General features: G+C 48.6%; 3 protein-coding genes across 3 annotated transcripts; 1 reads left to right on the top strand and 2 right to left on the bottom strand.

Moving 5' to 3' along the window:
- Nucleotides 1-10,133: 10,133 nt before the first annotated feature.
- Nucleotides 10,134-10,766, top strand: EV420DRAFT_1279281 (uncharacterized protein; the record flags this gene model as incomplete). Its single annotated transcript, XM_060468132.1, has 2 exons — nucleotides 10,134-10,273; nucleotides 10,355-10,766. Coding segments are annotated over 2 exons (552 nt in total), but the record flags the coding sequence as incomplete, so codon positions are not given.
- Nucleotides 10,767-12,001: 1,235 nt separating this feature from the next.
- Nucleotides 12,002-14,499, bottom strand: EV420DRAFT_1135516 (uncharacterized protein). Its single transcript, XM_060466004.1, has 4 exons — nucleotides 14,118-14,499; nucleotides 13,744-14,062; nucleotides 12,310-13,688; nucleotides 12,002-12,226 (listed from the first exon to the last, which is right to left on the bottom strand). The coding sequence occupies exons 1-3, from the start codon at nucleotides 14,135-14,137 to the stop codon at nucleotides 12,324-12,326; spliced, it is 1,704 nt and encodes a 567-aa protein (XP_060323503.1). The 5' UTR covers nucleotides 14,138-14,499; the 3' UTR covers nucleotides 12,002-12,226; nucleotides 12,310-12,323.
- Nucleotides 14,500-14,977: 478 nt separating this feature from the next.
- On the bottom strand, nucleotides 14,978-16,738 carry EV420DRAFT_1486007 (uncharacterized protein; the record flags this gene model as incomplete). The annotated part of the gene is made up of 6 exons (XM_060470334.1): nucleotides 14,978-15,121; nucleotides 15,175-15,212; nucleotides 15,274-15,414; nucleotides 15,449-15,569; nucleotides 15,619-16,243; nucleotides 16,515-16,738. 6 exons carry the CDS (start codon nucleotides 16,736-16,738, stop codon nucleotides 14,978-14,980), a joined length of 1,293 nt encoding a protein of 430 aa, XP_060323504.1.
- Between the last annotated feature and the right edge of the window lie 1,278 nt (nucleotides 16,739-18,016).

Consider the following 18,016-nt stretch of genomic DNA (forward strand, 5'->3'; position numbering starts at 1 on the left):
ACCAAGTGGTAGTGATGCTGTGCAGTAAGAAGGAAGGAAACAACCTCAATTAGCGCTCAGAGGCCCAAACTGTTGAAACGTGACATTGCCATCAGCCGTGTTGCCGACAAATAGACGCTGAAAGATAGCGTGTACATTTAAAGCAGCAAGATGCATCTATGCGTCGTTATCCATTCACGGGTCCTATTGTCTCAGATAGGTAAACCTGAAGACGTGCGATTTGTCGGCACAACAGTGGCTTGACACTGACTCTCCTGAATTTTCTTTTTTTATTCGCTGCGGAAAAGTACGAAAACTTAGAGGATATTCCGAGTAAGCATGTGGTACCATGAATGATTTTTATAAACCTTACTCGCATGGGAAATAGTGGTCAATGACTACCAAAACGCCTCGATACTGGTCTATTTTTCTTTATTCAACGCCCATAGGAACGTTAAAGTGTAGAATATTTATGGTATGGCGGTCGTCCGAGACTTTCCTCCGGTCTGCGACACATAGAATTTAATTAACCCGTGTCGATAATAATCGCTGAACATGTACAGATATCAATGATGGCAACAAATAGGAACCGGTCATCGAATTTTACAATCAGTACGCGCTGTTCTGTACCAGCAGCATGCCGCAATTGGTTCTACACCTCGAAATGCAGTGACCAATCGAACAAGAATATTATGGATGCTTGTGGACGAATACTGTCTTTCAAAGCAGATATTTCCTGCGAAGCCGAGAGTGCTCTACCTTCGGCGGGAAAAGAATTCAGCACGCCATACAATCCAGCTGTCAAGATAACGTACCCTCCATATTCTGTAATCTTGCATTTACAGTAGCCTTCAGCCGTCTACTGCGAAGCGAGGAGGAAGGTGTTCAAGCCGGGAGGATCAGTATCAGTAACAAGACGAAAATGACTATGCAAACTGATGAGTTCGACAACTTTAGGGAGAAAATGAGCGTTATTCACGATGTGCCTCATCATTTCACATAATGCATAACCCTTGATCAAGTCCGTAATGCAGTCGGCGGACAAGAGATTGAGGTTGGGCGGTCCGACTACGACGGCTTTAAAATAGGATGGACCCTGAATATCCAGGGGTGAGGAAGAACAAAGGGAACGAAATAAAAGAGTCAGGACGCATTTGGATCCTTTGCGACACAAGTCCGGTGCGAGGTGTCATAGTATAACTGACTCTCGACTATCTCTTATTGCGTGTCCACACAGATTTTCTATTTCATCGACAGTAAGTGAATGTTAGGCACATTAACGGGAATAGATCTCGCTCACCGATGTGGCTTTCTTCAGCCGGGTCTGCATGACCGAAGACGATATACAGGTCATCCTGGTTCTTCTCCTCTCCTCGGGCACGGGGCAAATATGAGCGTAATGAAGGGGGCGACATGCGGCGTTTCCTCTTCATGGCTACTTCGAGCTTCCAAGACAATGCCGCAGAGCTGTGGGAGGTCATGTTAGGTGAATCGGACAGAATAAGGTAAGTAGACGCACTAAAGTTTCTTCAACAATCGGTAGCCTAGGTCGCAGATGTGGTGTTGGAATTCGAAAATTGTGGCCGGCGTTCAAGACGCCGAGGACAAGAGGTCGTTATCCTACGTCACCACAATGTGGTTCGAGCTTGATCCGCTCATGCAACGTCTTGATGATGATTATAGGTCTTCGAGGGAGCCGAGCATGCCGATGAAGTTGTTACAGCGAGATTTACATGTACCGAGTCAAACCAAGGCACATCGAAAAGTGTTAGATTCCTTGAGAGGGTTAACGTTAACAGCAGTATTAGACCCGCGCAGAGGAAGCAGGGAGTAGTCGCATCATGTCGAGTAGTGGGATAATAAGGCGGAGAAGAGTGAAGGTCCTTCGTTGATGCGGATGTGAATTCTTAGTTCATGGATGCAGGCGCATGAACACGAAAAATGGACGGCTAGGACTCGATAACGCAGTTGTTTTTAATTGAAAAAAATATATATATACAAACACGACGTAAACTGTCCCACAGTCAGACAAATCGTCGTTCAGCAAGAGCATACCAACTTACAGAGAAGTAGAAAAGGAGAGCTGGCATCGTAAACGACCAATCTTCGTCGAACTTGATTTTGGGTTCCATGAGTGAGATATGGATTAATATGAATGGAAGGGAAAACCGACCAGTAACAGGCTATTTGGCCGGACTTTGCCTGACCAATCCCTTGCACAGTGATCAATATCGGTCGTATTCATGGTTAGATCAGACGTCGATGGTTGTCTTTGTGACTACGTCGAAATGAGAGACAAAGGAGGGCTGTCGACAACTGCACAGTATTCTGTCCCAAAGTATTGAGGAAGGCAACCTGCGGAAAAATGAGGAGAAGACTTCGGAATTGATAATGACTCACTATCTTCGAGATTCCATCCCGGTTCAGTACCAAGGGTTCGTCCCTCTCCAACTCGAGTGGAAACCTCAGTCGTACGGGGCTAGCTACAATGATGACTTCCTGCGAGAATTACTGCCACTAACGTACAAAGGATACATCAGTAAAGAAATGGGAAAGAGCTCGACGACGCACCTGGAGTGAAGTCCCTATTGTCCCAGGCAGCAGAACTCTGTCGGCCTCTGATATTCCGGTTGCAGAGCGAAGCACAGTATCCAAGTCCCTGGTAGAGTCAGTGATGCTAAGGAATCCATGGCAGAGTTACGCAGGTTCGAGATTGGCCAGTAAAGCGGGAGCGTGATGGCGTGATGGTGGTGAAGAAGGAAACCACGCGTCAGACCCTCAATGACAGCAATGGTACCCCAGACACCTTATGTGCAACGGCCCGTAGCGCGATTCTGTGGGAGTACAAACACGGAAGTTCAAAATGATAGATACAGGTACAGGTAGAGAACGAAAAAAGGAAAGTCGGCACATCGATCCGAAGTATTTGGGATTATTTGGCGTGCTTCCTTCCCCACTACCACCATTGCGCTCCTGCTCTACTGGTCGATCTCGAAGGGCGTGGCTCGTTCTCATGGATTCCTCGACCGAAATTCTGCAACTGAATACCACACAACGCTCCGTCTTGCAACCGGTGTAAGGGAGGCCAAAAGAGTTCTGTCGTCTAGGAAGACTGGGGCCGTACGTTCTAGGTGAGTCTCGGAAATCTACAAGTCCCGTCCTCTCATGGATTTTCTTACCTGAAAGTTTTCCACGTGACAAAGACCTAGACGAAGGCGCTTCTCCCACCCCGAGAAGTGAACAGCCTCACTCTTCCTTCGTCGCGCACGTCATCCTTGCATTCGCTTGCCCTCCCATGTCATCAATCCCGTCCTTTTTTTTCCCTCTGGAATACTTTCAACGGTGGTCTGCGACTGCAGAGACGGTCAACGACGTATCGCTCTCGACTGGAACCGCTTAATACGAATATGGAATGTCCCACAGGACCGTCATCCTGCCGCTCTGTTCCAGGTGAACCTCCGTTTGCGGTGCTTTGGAGCGTTTGTGCCGAGATTGGTACGTGTATTGAAGCTGAACAGAATGTTGTGAATCTTACGCTTCTCAGATGTCTTAGCTCATGATTCGGCACGACTGTCGTCGTCAATAGATCTCGACAGGAAGGATTCATGGAACATGTATTCATTCTCTCAGGTCGGTCCCTTTTTTCCTCATGGTATCGTATAACTCACCTCCAGGATACAGAACCTGCCGAGAAGGACTCTTTGGGTGCGCCATCAACATTGCATCGTTTGCATCATAGGTGGGTAGTCCCTGTATTCTTGGACCACAACGATCAGGACAGGAAGAGACAGTGAACAGTGCCGGTAAGACCTTTCCCCTGACCGTTTGCTCATACTTAGATGTTGCAGATCCAGATAACCGAGTCTGCGGGGTCGTTTCCATCAAGAGTCATGCCCTCGTACTCGCTTTTCAATTTCTTTCCCAGTGGTTCACCTCCACGGACATCGCGCGCACGTAGGCTTGAGGTACTCGTTTTCCATTTCTCTGAGCCCAGTTTAAAATTTGACTTGTCACATACAGAATGCTCCGACTTCTATGTCACTAAGTATGGTGAAATGTCGGTACGGAGCCACCAACCACGAGCTCATTAGCTCCCAGTTCGACACATATATTGTATTCGTATGGCGCGTAATAAGACACTACGTTCTCCCATGCTAATTTTGCGCGACTGCTATACGATATGACAACAATGCAATCTGTGCTAGTAAAGACCATAGCTCCCTTCTCCACAAATTTTTCCCCCGTATGTCTCCTACCATTTGAATGATCCTGAGGCGCTGGGATGAAAATCGTGCATTTACCTTAACAATTTCCGGCACATTTACCGTCGACAGAGCACCCCTGCTCGGAAATACGTCAAGCTCGAACAACCCTCGCCATCCATGGAAGGCGTGTCCTTCCTCCCTCCGAACCTAAATCCCTTGGCGTGCCAGAACCAATTGCAATGGTTTCTACGTTTACGCATAGCAGTGTGGCACTGCAGAAGCCCGTCGCACGCCCGTGTGCACGTAGTGTCCGGGGGTACTGCTTCTCTGATCAAGCTTCGACGCGGGCTTCGCCACCTTCATTTCTGATGCCCATCACCATTGCACCCATCGCTCTCCGACACTTCACTGGTCCATCTCGCAACTCTCTTTCTCTCGTGGATCTGACTTTGACGCCGCACATGGCCTGGTACGCGTAACCGACCATAACCAGAATGATCCTTTCTGATTGTTTGTATTTAGTCATACAAAAGGAGCAGTAATGAACCAAAACAAGTGGAACGAGAGCACACTGTGGCCATATCGAAAAGACACGAAATATTTGCTAAAGTGGTCGCATATACCAGAGAAATCATGTAACATCGCAGGTCGACGGCAACGCAAGAAGACGAGAAGCGGCGGCTCGGAGGGGAAAGTCAAAAAATCGTGTCTGAAAACGCGTCCGCACACATGACAGGGTGATGTTCAGGATCGCAGCAATAGTTTAAACGAAATATGGATAGCTCGGCTAGTCTTCACGCTTAGATGACGCGTCGTTCAGCATTATCGTTGCGTTAACGAGCGCGTAGTCCTAACGAAAGTTGACGGTGGCTGGGCAATTCGGGAGGCCCGCCGCGCCGGTGCCGGCCACTGAGGACAAACATCCACAATCTTTTCATTCGACCATCCTGTCGTCTATTTTCTGCCTCTATCCCCGGTCTACTTTTCTAATTTGCGATACTCTTCTTTACATTGTCTTCGTATCCTGTCTTGAGCGGGGGCCTGGCTATTCGCGCAACCTGGGATGGAGGATGGTGGGAAGGAATGCAGCTCCGAGCTGAGTGGCGGTCGTTTCAAGTAGCGACGGAGAATTGTGCTGCTCCTCGATGCCCTACCATCAGAAGGCTCAAGGTACGACGCGCAAATCAACTATGCTGAACCTGCAACTTAGTAATTGTCTTTAGGTGCATACCAATGATGTGAGTCGCTTGAGCACGACCTCGTGGAAGGATGTGTACAAGCCCAAGCAGCGGTATGTCGGTCACCCCAAAAGATCATTTATCTCCACTGATATCCCTGCAGTGTTGTTTGTCATAGTCAAACCTTGTACCTCTTCCGAAAAGGCAGAAAATGTCGGGACTGCAAGTCATGGCAGACGTTATGAAGATTCGGTTCGCAATCCATGCCCCCACGCCGCATTGAAGCTCATCAACCTCGTTCCGCCGAAAAGTACGTTACTTGTACGGAGAGAGAGGACTACAGGAAGAGTGCTCGTAGCAGTGTGCTTACTAACTCAGGTGGGTGAATTTCTGTTGAGTCCGTACTTGAAAAGTCTCTTATTTGGTGACGGTAGCAAATATTACGGAAGCCGTCACAGTGGCCATCTTCCTATCAGAAATTTCTTGTCTGTCCACAGCAGATATCGTTGTTCCAGCCTCGACATGATATCCGCTACGCTTCTTTCCCGTTATTTTGGTATTCTTTGACTCATTTACGAAGGGCAAAGCAAGCACTCTTACGTCTCTCTTGATTGTATTGATACCATGTCTACAGAAGACTACATGCTTAGTCCTCACCCACAGGTGACACACAGACAGGGATTTCGAATGCCCCAGAGGTCGTGAAAGGATTTTATTTTGGCGTCAGTACGATTGCCCCGCATCCATGACTGTGCTATTCTGAAACAATAATAGGTGGATTATCATTGCCTGTGCCGACTCTTGAAGTTTCGTTGCGATGGACAACGAGGACGGAGTATCGTCGTGGCATTCTCATGGCTATGCGCCTCTTCAAGGTATGACTTTTTCCCACTATGCTGGGTCGTCCGTTGAGCAGGTTATCTAGGATCGTGGATCATTTTTCAAGACGTACCGCCTTTGGGAGTGGCTTGAATGCGGCAAAGGGAGCACCCATCGTTAGATGGAACGAGGTACGCTTGTCGTTCAGGAAGACGTCTCTCCACTACTGAAATTTATCCAGTATTGCATTGTACATTGCGATCAACAATGGTCACCTTTCATGTTGTACCATTTCAAAAATGGAAATCTCTGTCCAATTTCCATTCTGCAACTGTTCCGTGAGTCAGTTTCTGGCGGATCTCTGGTTTAAAATTTAAATCATCTCACAATCAAAAACAGCATCAAACGTCGCGGCCAGCTTCAGAAGATGCGTTTACGCTAGCTGGAGTGTCATTGGCGCACCATCACAGGTACGTTTATTACTACCTTCTGAGTGTCTTTGGTTGGCTTATGGAGGATCATATAGGTTTGCTATTGATAGCTTTCGCCGCGATGTACTTCAGAGTACTGTTGCGCCAATACAGAATATCATTGCCCTGCCTCGAACGTTAAGTGTTCCCCTCATTGCAAGCACCTGAGGGTTCCGTGGTACTGGTACTACATTCTGTGGGACACGCGTGAATGTATGGGAAATACCGTTGATAGTCCCACTCGCCGAACTCACTCACTACTTCACTCCAGCCGAGTTTCCCGCGGATAGGGGAGGATGTTGTACCGGCAACACGGTATGTTGCTGCGATTAGCATACTCGTCAACCGTGCGTTCTGTGAACGAAGCTTGCAAGCAAGTACACCAGCTTCTCACACTTGCGGAACCGCCAGATGTACACAAGTGACTGTTACCTCTGGAATCAATCTCACAGGGATGAACCCCCTTTCTCGAACTGATATATATGTAACCCCACGGGACGTCTTTTTCCTCCGTATACACCAAACGCCAACACTTCCATTTCCACTTTGTCCAGACTCCGTGGAACGTCCTTTCGTCACTATACATCCAATTTACGCTTTATAATTATCGGTCGAGTCTTTTCTGCACATCTGGGACGTATACTTGGGTGGCAGAGTCCAGATCATTGCATCGCTAAGCATTCTTTCCCTTACCCGCACCCCCCAACTTGACAGTAAATTCGTTCACTCCCTCTGTATTACGGACCGGCATGCGGAAGACGTTCAATGTCATAGTAGGAGGAAGTTGAAGGGGTTCCTGTCTTCTTGTCGGAGAGGGCGACCTTGCTGGCCTGGCGCGGTGAAGTCGTCTCGGAAAAAAACCTGGTCGAGCGGTGTTGCCAGGCTGGAATTCAGATCGAGGGTCTGAAGCTCGTCATCAGGCTTTCTTCGATTCCCATCAACCTTGCATTGCGATGGTACTGACTCAGTCTTCCTTCGGACCTACACATGCCTGGCGCCATCAAGGCTGACGCGCCTCAGGAGCAAGCGCCTATGCTAATGCACGCCGTTTTTTGTGCTCCATCCGTGGCTCCTCCGATCCTCCTCTCGTTATACAGGAATTACCTGCCTGACGAGGACGAGTCACTAATTGATGTTGGCGACTGTCTGGTTCCTTCGGAAGGAGAAAGAAACCCGGTAACAGTCATACGCTCAAACAGTCGCTTTGATACTCATCTCCTCTCAGATGCCGGATCACGAATCACCAGGCTGGTGGTTCTCATGTGCTGGATAATGCTTTCTGTATCCTTAGTTTCCACGGGGGAAATAGAATTTCCGAGTGAGTCATCGAGATGTTCTTTGTTCTCTTAATACTGACGTTCCCTTGTAGTTCCGGCATCATCAAATCCTGACACATGTATCATCCTCCACGTATCATGGGAATCCGTCTTACTCCCTCACCATCAGTGGAGGATAGTCCGAGAGTTCACGCATATATCCAGCTCAATGTCCTTATGCATGTGCAATATCCTGGCATTACACCAAAACGGCTTGTGGGTCTTGCGATGGTGATATGATGCTACGTCCGTCCGTCCATTCTACTGATTACTGTAAATCTTTGTAATGCCTCCCTGGCGATTAATTGATTGCACAGTAAATACTTCGTTTCAGTTATATCACAGATCTAATTCATTCCAGCCTGCCAATTGATAGTCGCCATGAAGCATTCTTTCTGACTCGGATGATCTTCGACGTGCCGCAGCAAATTCATTCTCCCCAGCCTACAACACCATTACTCTCAGAGGGCGGCAATCCTTTCTCAGTAAACGTTCTCGTCCCGGAAGATGATCAAGGCGTCTATCAGCTCCCGAAACAAGCGCGCGTGGGTGTCAGAGAATACTGAATGCTGTGCCTACATGCGTTCCGTCTTCTCGATGATCATCTTCGATAGGCAGTGCTCGCTCTTCCCTACATCTTTGGCCTACAAAAAGTCACATCTCGTATCATTTCCCCTCAATCCCAATGTACATGATATGGGATATCACAGGTACTTATTACCGCCCCTCTCACGCCGCCTAATCTGACTCTTTTGCAGTACTTCGAAGTGAGGGCCTCCATGCTCTTCGGTCAGAAAACTCCTGGAGGCCTGTTATCACCATCGAGGATGGCCGGTCGTCGATCGTACATGAGATGTGGCTCGGGTCGGATGGGCAGAATCCTGACCAGAAGGCGTCAGGTTTTCGATTGTAAGTTGTTTTTCTTTGTTCTCTGGGTATTACTTGACATTGATTGTCGGCAGATACGAAGACACTACGCCTACGATTATGATTAGGGCTTCGCACCGTCACCGTATAGTACGGTTATACGGGTGCCGTCATACGGATACCGTACCCATTCTGTCTGACAAAATAACTTGCCCAGAGACGGACGGTATATGGACATCCCGTATCCCGTTAGCAACCGTATAAACACGGCCGTCATACGGTAATCGACGGCCGTGTATGTATCTAAAAATAACCATCATCAGATCATGCTGTACGCGTGTTTGCTATACACTTAACATCGTACCACGATGTGCTGGCACCGCAAGCTCTTCAGCGCTACCACCCGATCTTCTTTCACTCGCTCTACTCAAGCTCTAATCTTACCAGCATAGAATACTTTCTATTTCCTGCTTCTGCTGCCTCTATTCTACTACTGTTTCATCCTTTGAGTTTGACTACCCGCACATATTGCGCAATAATTTGGCCCTGCTGGCCTGTGCATCTGTCAAATACTGCTTAATTTTAAGCCAGAGGAGTTCACGAAAGAGTCCTTTTTTTTCGCAGACTTACGACCGCATTCTGAGCATCATGACAGATAAGTGTGCCCTCGATGCCAACGGAAACTTGAAATCCCCCTCGAAAATCAATTTTATCACGATGCAGATGACGACGTGCCCATGGCAAGACCTGAAGCTGCTCCGAAGCCCCAAATATCAGGTATGCGAGCCTTGAGCCCAAGCCCGCTCAGGCTCAGGCCCGGCTCGGGCTCAGGCCTGGGCTTTGTACCCAACAAGAAGCAAGGGTTTTTTGGGTGCTGGTTTGGGTGAAAGTCTCTGAAAGAAAAGGTTGTTAGTATACATAGAGGATGTATCAACTGAATACTTGATATAGCATGCATCCAGAACGAAAAAATGAGTCGGAAATATATTACTTGATGTGTTGTACAGTTGTTGAAGTACCGCGACAGTGCTAGTGTCATCTTGATTGCGTTGATATGAGAAGGTAAGAAGCATGAGCAAATCCTCGAGCATTGATCAGGGAGTGATCGCCTGTTATCCCTCTCACATATCTGCGCCGAGACCATGATAATTTAGATCCAAGAAGCCCGGGCTCAGGCCTCAGGCTCAGGCTTTCAGATAATGAAGCCTGAGCCCGAGCCCTCACCAAGCCCACCCCCAGGGCCCGGCTTTTCAGGGCCGGGCCCTGTAAATCACTAAACGTGTGGTATCGGCTTTTACGATCTATAGGGAACTCAAGTGTGCTAGGCTCGAGAAAGACTTCGAGCAGGCGTTTGGGAAACAACAAGAGGAGTGGACTTTCGCTGGTTTGGTGGGTCGTTTGTTTTGCTTTGTACTAATTGCGGAATTAACACTTGTTCTGTCTCGTAGCTCCTAGCACTTGTCGCGTACGTTTCCATCCCAAATACTCTTTTTTCATCACTAACGCCTCCCCTCTCACAGCGTAAACACAGCCGTCTTCGCCATCACCCCCGATTCCAAATTCACTGTGCCCTCCTCCGCCCGACTAACCGTAGCTGCCTCCGCCACGACCTCAGGCCTCGGACTCGTCTGCGACATATGGTTTATCAGCCGATATCGGTTCGGCCCTACCTCGACGCTCACTCAAAGGTCCCTCGATTTATTCAGGACCCATTTCTTCTTTGCGTTCTCCGCAAGGATACCGATGATTTGCCTGCTGGTGTCTTCGGTGTGGTTGTTGGTGTTTTTGGGGATTATGGCGTGTGTGGTGAGTGTGGATGTTGTGCTGGTGGTCGGGCTGATTGTCGGGCTGGGGATGACGGCGGAGGTGTGGGTATTGGTGGGGTATTGGTGTGCGAGGAGGGTGAGGAGGGTGTTTGGGGGAGATGGGTGATGTGCGGGTGCAGGGTTTCGCATAGTAGGGCATATACGTACTGGCCTCTTTCCTGTAGTTAGTAATTTATCAAGATGTATCTAATACAAATGTATTCCAGAATACACGCATTTATCACATTCTATGACAAATGTTATAGTACGACTGCATTGGAGAGTAAGCAGGATATAGAACCTTTCCCTTTTCTAATGCCTTGCACCAGATTCTACCACTACCAAGCTAGGCAAACAGCTGTTTATTATAGAAGTCGTCGCCACTGGGCCCTTCCTGGAGAATCCATCCTGTTCCTATGCGAAGGTTCGATCGTCGAAGGGAATTTCGAGCGCAATTGTAAGCATGTGGTGGAGAACACGACATGGTGCTAATTCCATGAGAGAATGGAGTTGCAATGCGTTAGAAGTTTTGGCTTAGCCGGCAGGGTTCAGCGTCGTCCAAAAGCTTTTTGAAGAGACTGAGCGGAGGAGCTAAGAGTCGGATGAGGCTACAGCGCGACAAGAAAGACTTACGTCAGAAGGGTCGTAGAGGCCGAAAAGAAGAAACAGTCCAAAAATAAACATGCGTGGCACTACAAAGAAAGGGAAAAAACGTACCTGGCAGTTCAACGAGAGCGATAAGCGTTCTCGCTGAGACTACCAGGTAGATATAGTCCGGTAAAAAGAGAGACATGGCAAGGGAGCTAGAAGCCTGTTAGCTCTCGCGATACCTCAGGACTGTGGCTCGTACTCACTGGTGAGACGGCTGAGCCTCCCGAGGGGAGGCTCCCGTGGGGAGGCTGAGACCGCACATCATCGATATGGGAAGACTATGCGCTGTGGAGCGGCCGACGCCTGCAGAAAAGCATGAGAAGTGAGAGGAGGCCTCAAATGGCGAGATCTCGTACCAATTAGACTTGTGTAAATAAAATTCTTTAAACCCGATAAAAATCCTTCCATCAGGTTACACTGCATCGAATAGTGATGCTAACTAAATAACTCAGTTCGAGTAAGTTGCCTGTCGACATAATGTAACACCTCCAATGACTATAAGGGAGGACATTGGCATCGACAAAGAGTGCGATTCGAACTTTGCAATTCCTTCTAGGTCTCTTATTCCTTCAGCTCCTTTGCGTGCATTACCATGGTAGTGAGCAGACTTCTAACTTTAGGCATCATAATTAAGGAGTCTAATAAGTGGCCATGACTAACCTTATCCTGGTTCATAACGTCATTCTCCTTCTCTCGAAGTAAAGGAATCAAGTTACTTCATTCTACTAGTAGCACCATGAGAGCCACAACGCCGCACCGAGTCCATGGGAGCCAGGCCTAAGAGATACCAAGGCCTAGTCTCAAAGCTCTGTGACTGAGATATAAAAGCGATTACGCAGGGAACGATGTCCTGACGATAACATTGCAAGTACCATAAACCTATCAAATGCATAAACTTGGAATGTAGATTAAACAGCAAAATAGCAATTGAAACCGCTAAATAAAAAGGTATCAGAGTGGTAACCAGTCGGAAAAGGATCAACAGAAGCTCGAGACAAGGATGAAGGATCCACGTACACTATATCGTAATCAGTCATCGATGATCGCTACGCATCCTGTGGTCCAGATCCACATTCGTCAGCGCTCTCCCCATCCTTCTTCTTGCAATAATGGCCCTCTCTAACAAACTGACATTCAAATCCACGTCTCCACGGATACTCAGACTCATCATATTTGGCCATACTGGCACGTGATACCCATCATCTGTCCTCTCATCCACTAAAAGGCGGCAAAGCGCACTCGAGTAGATCCCGTTCAGCGACAGATGTGTCAACTGTGGGAAGGCTCGCACGGCACTCGAATCTACGGAGATTAGCCCACGAATGCACGACAGCCTGAGATGGCGCAAGACCGGGTACGATGTGCAGTTGACACGAAAGTACACGACAATCCTGCACCAATCCGACGAGGTCACTTCTCGCAAAGTGAGGCTCTCCAACGCAGGTATGGAGAATATCTGGAGGAAAGGACAAATAGTCGGTAATCCCTGGCTGAATAAGCGGATCTCGAGAGACCGAAGGGAGGGGATGCTGATCGCAGCACGACCGCGCCTGTTAAGAAGCTTAGCGGCAGTGTTGTCGATGTGGAGAACGAGATTCTGGAGGTTCGGCGAACCGGAGAGCATTTCCGCTAGGTGAGGGAAGGTCGGCCAGATGATGAAGCGAAGGTCGAGGGTCGTGAGGCCTTTAAGCGGGAATGCGAGCCAGGACAGCGAGACGCGGTTCAGGCGTACGTGGGACAGGTTGGGTGAGAGTCCGCCCCGGAAGAAGGAGGTGAGATTCGGCGCAATAGAGTCATGGTACTTGAGAGATGTAATTTCCAGCGTTTCAAGGGCAGGTGCAGGGATTTTTTTGAGACTGGATAGGGCATTCGGAAGGTCTTGCACAGAGGGTATAGTGATCACGAGACTGCGCCAGCGATGACTCTCCGGTATGAGCTGGTTAAATACGGATTTTATCGAGATGTGCCGACAGTCGAGGCTGATGTCTAGAGGAAGGCACTGCGACCGCATGAGGTGCTCGGTAACCCAAGGCATGGGGTTGCGAAAGTCTTTCACGCTGGGGAGGTTATCCAGCGCCTTTCGAGACCTGGAGATGTGCAAAGTGGTCCATAGTGCTGGCGTGTGAATGGCTACTTGCCGCCACCGGTGACAGACATGCATCACCATATTCATGAAGGACGAGACCTTCTTCACTGTGATAGGCACGAAAGGCGACTTCGGTTCGACGAGCGAAGGGTATGTGAGGACCAAGCCCGCCTCAAATATGAGTGTTAGAAGTTTATTAGGGAGAGTGTGTATGATATTCGAGGTCGCGACGTCTTCCATCTCCGGTGAGGCCATGCAAGGTTGACCCCTTGTAAATGAGGAGTTGCTGTCATACCGCTCTTCCTGGGCGCTCTATGCTCAGCGATAAGCCTTCCAAGTCAATACTGAAAATTTCGTCCCGACTCACCCTGCTTGTGGCCCCGAATGTACTGCTTCGCCGGGCCTTCTCCGACAATGGAGTCGACATAGACGCCCTCTCCGCTCCAAACTCCTCATCGTCTGATTCTGAATGGGCCAACGACCGAAAGGAATGATGGGTCTGGTGACCGATAGGAAGCGATGTCTGATGAGCACTTGCGACGTTGATAACGGAAGGCGAGATGACAGAGGCTGGGACGGACCGACGAGACTCCAGATTTCGCAGTGCTGTATTGGAAGCCTCGAGTCTGTCTTCTTCGTCCTTGAGGTTGAGCCGTCCGTTTCTGCGTTTCATTGTTGTTGACATGCTGGTACGAAATCATTTATGAAAAGTTACATCTGCAAGATGCCAGGATAACGCACCTCTTTTCGCTGCTCATCATCAGGATCCGTTACTTGCGCTGGCCGAAGTGCGTGGACAGGGCGTTTACTGACTGCAGAGTCCAGTGTGCTGGAGGAAGTGACGAATAAGGTACTTGCACGGCGGCAAGCGGTCAGCTATGACACCACCACTTTGTCGTACCCACACCACGTGTAATCGGAAGATCTCAGACAACAATCGTACATAAAAGATTCGGCTTTGACATTTGGATGGCATCCTCGGCCACCGTGATTGACATGAAACGTGATGGAAGAAATGTTGGATTCTGCGTAGAGCTGGCGGCGGCATTTTTAGAGACAGGACAGGCAAACTCGCATTTCAGTTCGATCGTGTGAGTGAAAGTGAATTGTTTGCCATCGCATACCACTCAACTGGTCTATTGTTCACTCTAAGCGCTCTATCGCCGTAGCAGGCCAGTCAACAATGACATGCGGGCCTCGAAAGTTGTATACAAGACGTGTAGCAGAAGAGTTGGCGGTGCGAACAGGTATCAGACGCAGATGCCATCGAAAGAAAAAAGCCTTACTTTCTTCTACTTCCGATCACAGCATAGCGGCAGTTGGAATAGGGCGACGTGCATGGATGAACAAATGACAGCATACCGCAGGACTCATCGAAGGGCATCAGTTGTGTAACCTTGCCCGAACATAGTCAAGAGAGCAGGTCATGGGACAGAAGGGAGATAAGCCTCCCGCATTCTTTAATTTCTCGTGTGACAGTGCATAGATGCGAAATTACGTAGAAAACGCTGAAATTGCAGCAGCGAGGGTGCAAGCTAATACTGTTTGGCACGCGTCGGTGCGCAAAGGAAATTACACCATTGGCAAGAGCTCACGAGGAACTACGACTTGTCTCGTCCCAGAATATTCCCACTCTCGCTCACCAACTTCTGCTTAACCCCAGCTAGAACCTTCTGGCGCTCCTCGAGAACAACGCCATGAGAATCAACTTGCATATCAAAGGTTGCAAATAACTTGAGCTTCATCTTGCGGCATCACAGGGTCAACAAAAAAATTGTATGGAACTAAGGAAGCGTACGTCATATGAGTCTTGACAAATTCGAGGATCTTTGAGTACTTGACCATAACTTGGGGGCGAATGAGGTGACATAATGCGTAGCGATACATGAATGCTTACCATCGGCCCCAGCAATCCATTCGTCCATAGTGCAATTCTTCCACTTCAACTCTATCAGGGCCTCGTAACTATCCATATGTTCTTCGACGAATATGTTGGCATCACGTCCAAGAAGTTTATCGAGGGCCCCTCGTTGTTGCCCTGCGACAAGTTGTTGGGGTCGTAGTCATGGAACGATTCGTTGTCCGCATGTTGACGATATCCACGATTTGAACTTGTAGGGCTGTTGCGGTATTCCGTGTGGCCCCGCGCAGCGGACTTGACAATGGGGCAGGGGAGAATGGACCAGGATATTTCTAGTATAAGACCTGAGAACGACACAACATCAAGAACGCTATGACGTACGTCTGGACCATCCATCTTGTATCTCTTATTCTGACCAGAACCGTAATCTGCATCGTAGGTATATGTTGCTTCGTCTTCGCCGAACTCACTTCTATGTTTATTCCTGTTTTCGTTCGTGCGCTGAGGACCGCCAAATTGAGGCTGAGGCATGTGTTGGAATTTCGTATTCAGCTTTGCAGGAGATGCAAAAGAGACATCAGGAACAGAAAAAGAGGCGGGTATATGCGCATCCTTTTCAGTAGGTGATTGCAGAGTATGAGACTGGGAAGGATCAGTTGGTTTAAGAGCGACATCAGCGCCAGCATAGAGTGGAGACATCGACAGAGGTGGAGGCAGAGGGTGCGAAGCAACAATGTTGGGATTCGAGGTCTGAACGCGCCTAGGAAATCCAGGTAAAGGACCTTTCTCCTTCTCCAGCACATGTTCTGAAGCCGAGGCGCGTCGTCCAGGTGCAGGGATGGAGTTTTTACCGGGTATGAGAGACTTCTTTTTCATCAGATTCTGGAGATTGAGAGGCGGAGCGTTGCTAGAGTTCCCATTACTGTCTGCGTTCGAGTGAAGCGGATTGGATTTGTCAGGAGCAAAGGAAGACTTTTGAGAGGAGATGGAGGAGGGGAGGTCAGTACTGGAAGAAGTGAGCGCGTGTGATTATCGACCCGGGTAGTCCCGGTGCGTTATTACTAGCTGTTCGTGTACAGCCCACTCAGCACCCTATTTTCTTTTATAGACCTGATCTCCACCTCGTTGACGCGCAAGAGGATGCTGGTTCTCGCGCGCGCTCACTGACCCGCTGTATCGGCTACTTCAAGAGGGAGGGTTGAATCCGTGTGGCGCGCACATCCCCGAAGACAATTATGCATGCAGTGACATCACCCTCTGCTTCAACTCCTGCTTACTGGACTCCAAAGCCATGATCTCCCCTTGGAGGTGCGGATGACTTCGGCACGCGGAATGTCTGATAAACTAATCCGAATCGGTTCCCACATCCTAGGGTTTGGCGACGACCTGCCCATCCACTCCCTACCAGCTCGAAGCATAGTGACCCGCCGACTACCCAACTCATCTCTCGCCGTTTATACCACCACCTCTCGTGGCCTAGCATGTAACTATCTATAGCCATGCTCCAGGTTCGATTCCTGGGGGTAAAATTATAGATGTCGTCTAGACTCTAGAAGGTTTTTGCTGCTCCCACCACCTAGGGAGGCAGGGTTCGTTTCCCTTTTGCGTTGTTTGATTCATGTTACTGTTACTGTTACGTCTCAGCATACTAAGCGGAATGGCAGGTCTTACCTTGAACCTTTCAAGGTCAGGTCATCAATGAGAAAAATGATTCTGAATCACTATCTCACATTTCAGCTGTGACCCTTCCCAACCATCGTCATCCCGGGCTCAACCTAGGCTGCGTGAATAATTCAGGCTCCTGCTACTCAAGACAGGTTACGACGACAAGTTTGAGAAGAGTATTGTGATTACGGAAGGCAGATCGTGTAGGAAGGGAAATGAACGACACGGTGGCCGTTGAATGAAATGATTGTGGGTATTTGCCACCGGCCCGGGATCGATGGACCTCGTGAATTGCACAGCCACTTTGTTTTTCTTAGTACGCATTTGTTGACGCGACGATGATGCTAAATGACGCGTCGTATAAACTTGAAAACTAGTTCCAATATTTATATTTGGTTTAAGCACCTGCCGCAATGCTGAAAATTCCCCTATCATGCGCCAGACACGTGTTCATTTTGACTTCCCCTGCCTCGTCTTCTCGCGCAACCGTCGAGTGCGATAATACTGTATAGGCCATGACTTTGTCAGAAATTTCGTGTTTTTTCATATGGCTTCTCTTTCAACTCCATTTGACTCATTACGGGCCATGGCTCCTCTTGCCAATCATGTATACTAATGAACGTACAATTTTCCCGAAGAACTCTCACAATTCCCAAAATCAATGGAACTATGGAAACACCTACCTCCATTGTGCGTAACAAGTTCTTTAAACGCATGGATACAGATGGAAAATGCAAGTATTCATGATCATCTTTTCCTTTTCCAGTTTTTTTTTCCAATATTTCAAAAACATAGTCTCTCCGTTCTCGATCAGCTGATTCCTCTGTAATCTTCTCCATCCATTGCCGCAAAGTACGCTTGCTGAACCGCAGTCAAAGCTATCAACCCCAGGCGATATACTAATACGACTTAGTAGATAATCAAGTACACGGTTGTTATACGAGAGTGTTGGCGTACCAACACCATGCTATCTACGCCAGGTGTCCAACGTGCCTACCTACCCATCGTAAACTGACCGAAGATTCCAAGGCGTACTTTGAGTGAGGGAAGAGACACTCTTACGCCTCGGACATGTATATTTCAAGAGGGGTGTTGATGCCGAGGATGAAAGCAG

Source organism: Desarmillaria tabescens, assembly GCF_030435595.1.
Source record: "Desarmillaria tabescens strain CCBAS 213 chromosome Unknown EV420scaffold_78, whole genome shotgun sequence".
Lineage (NCBI taxonomy): Eukaryota > Fungi > Basidiomycota > Agaricomycetes > Agaricales > Physalacriaceae > Desarmillaria > Desarmillaria tabescens.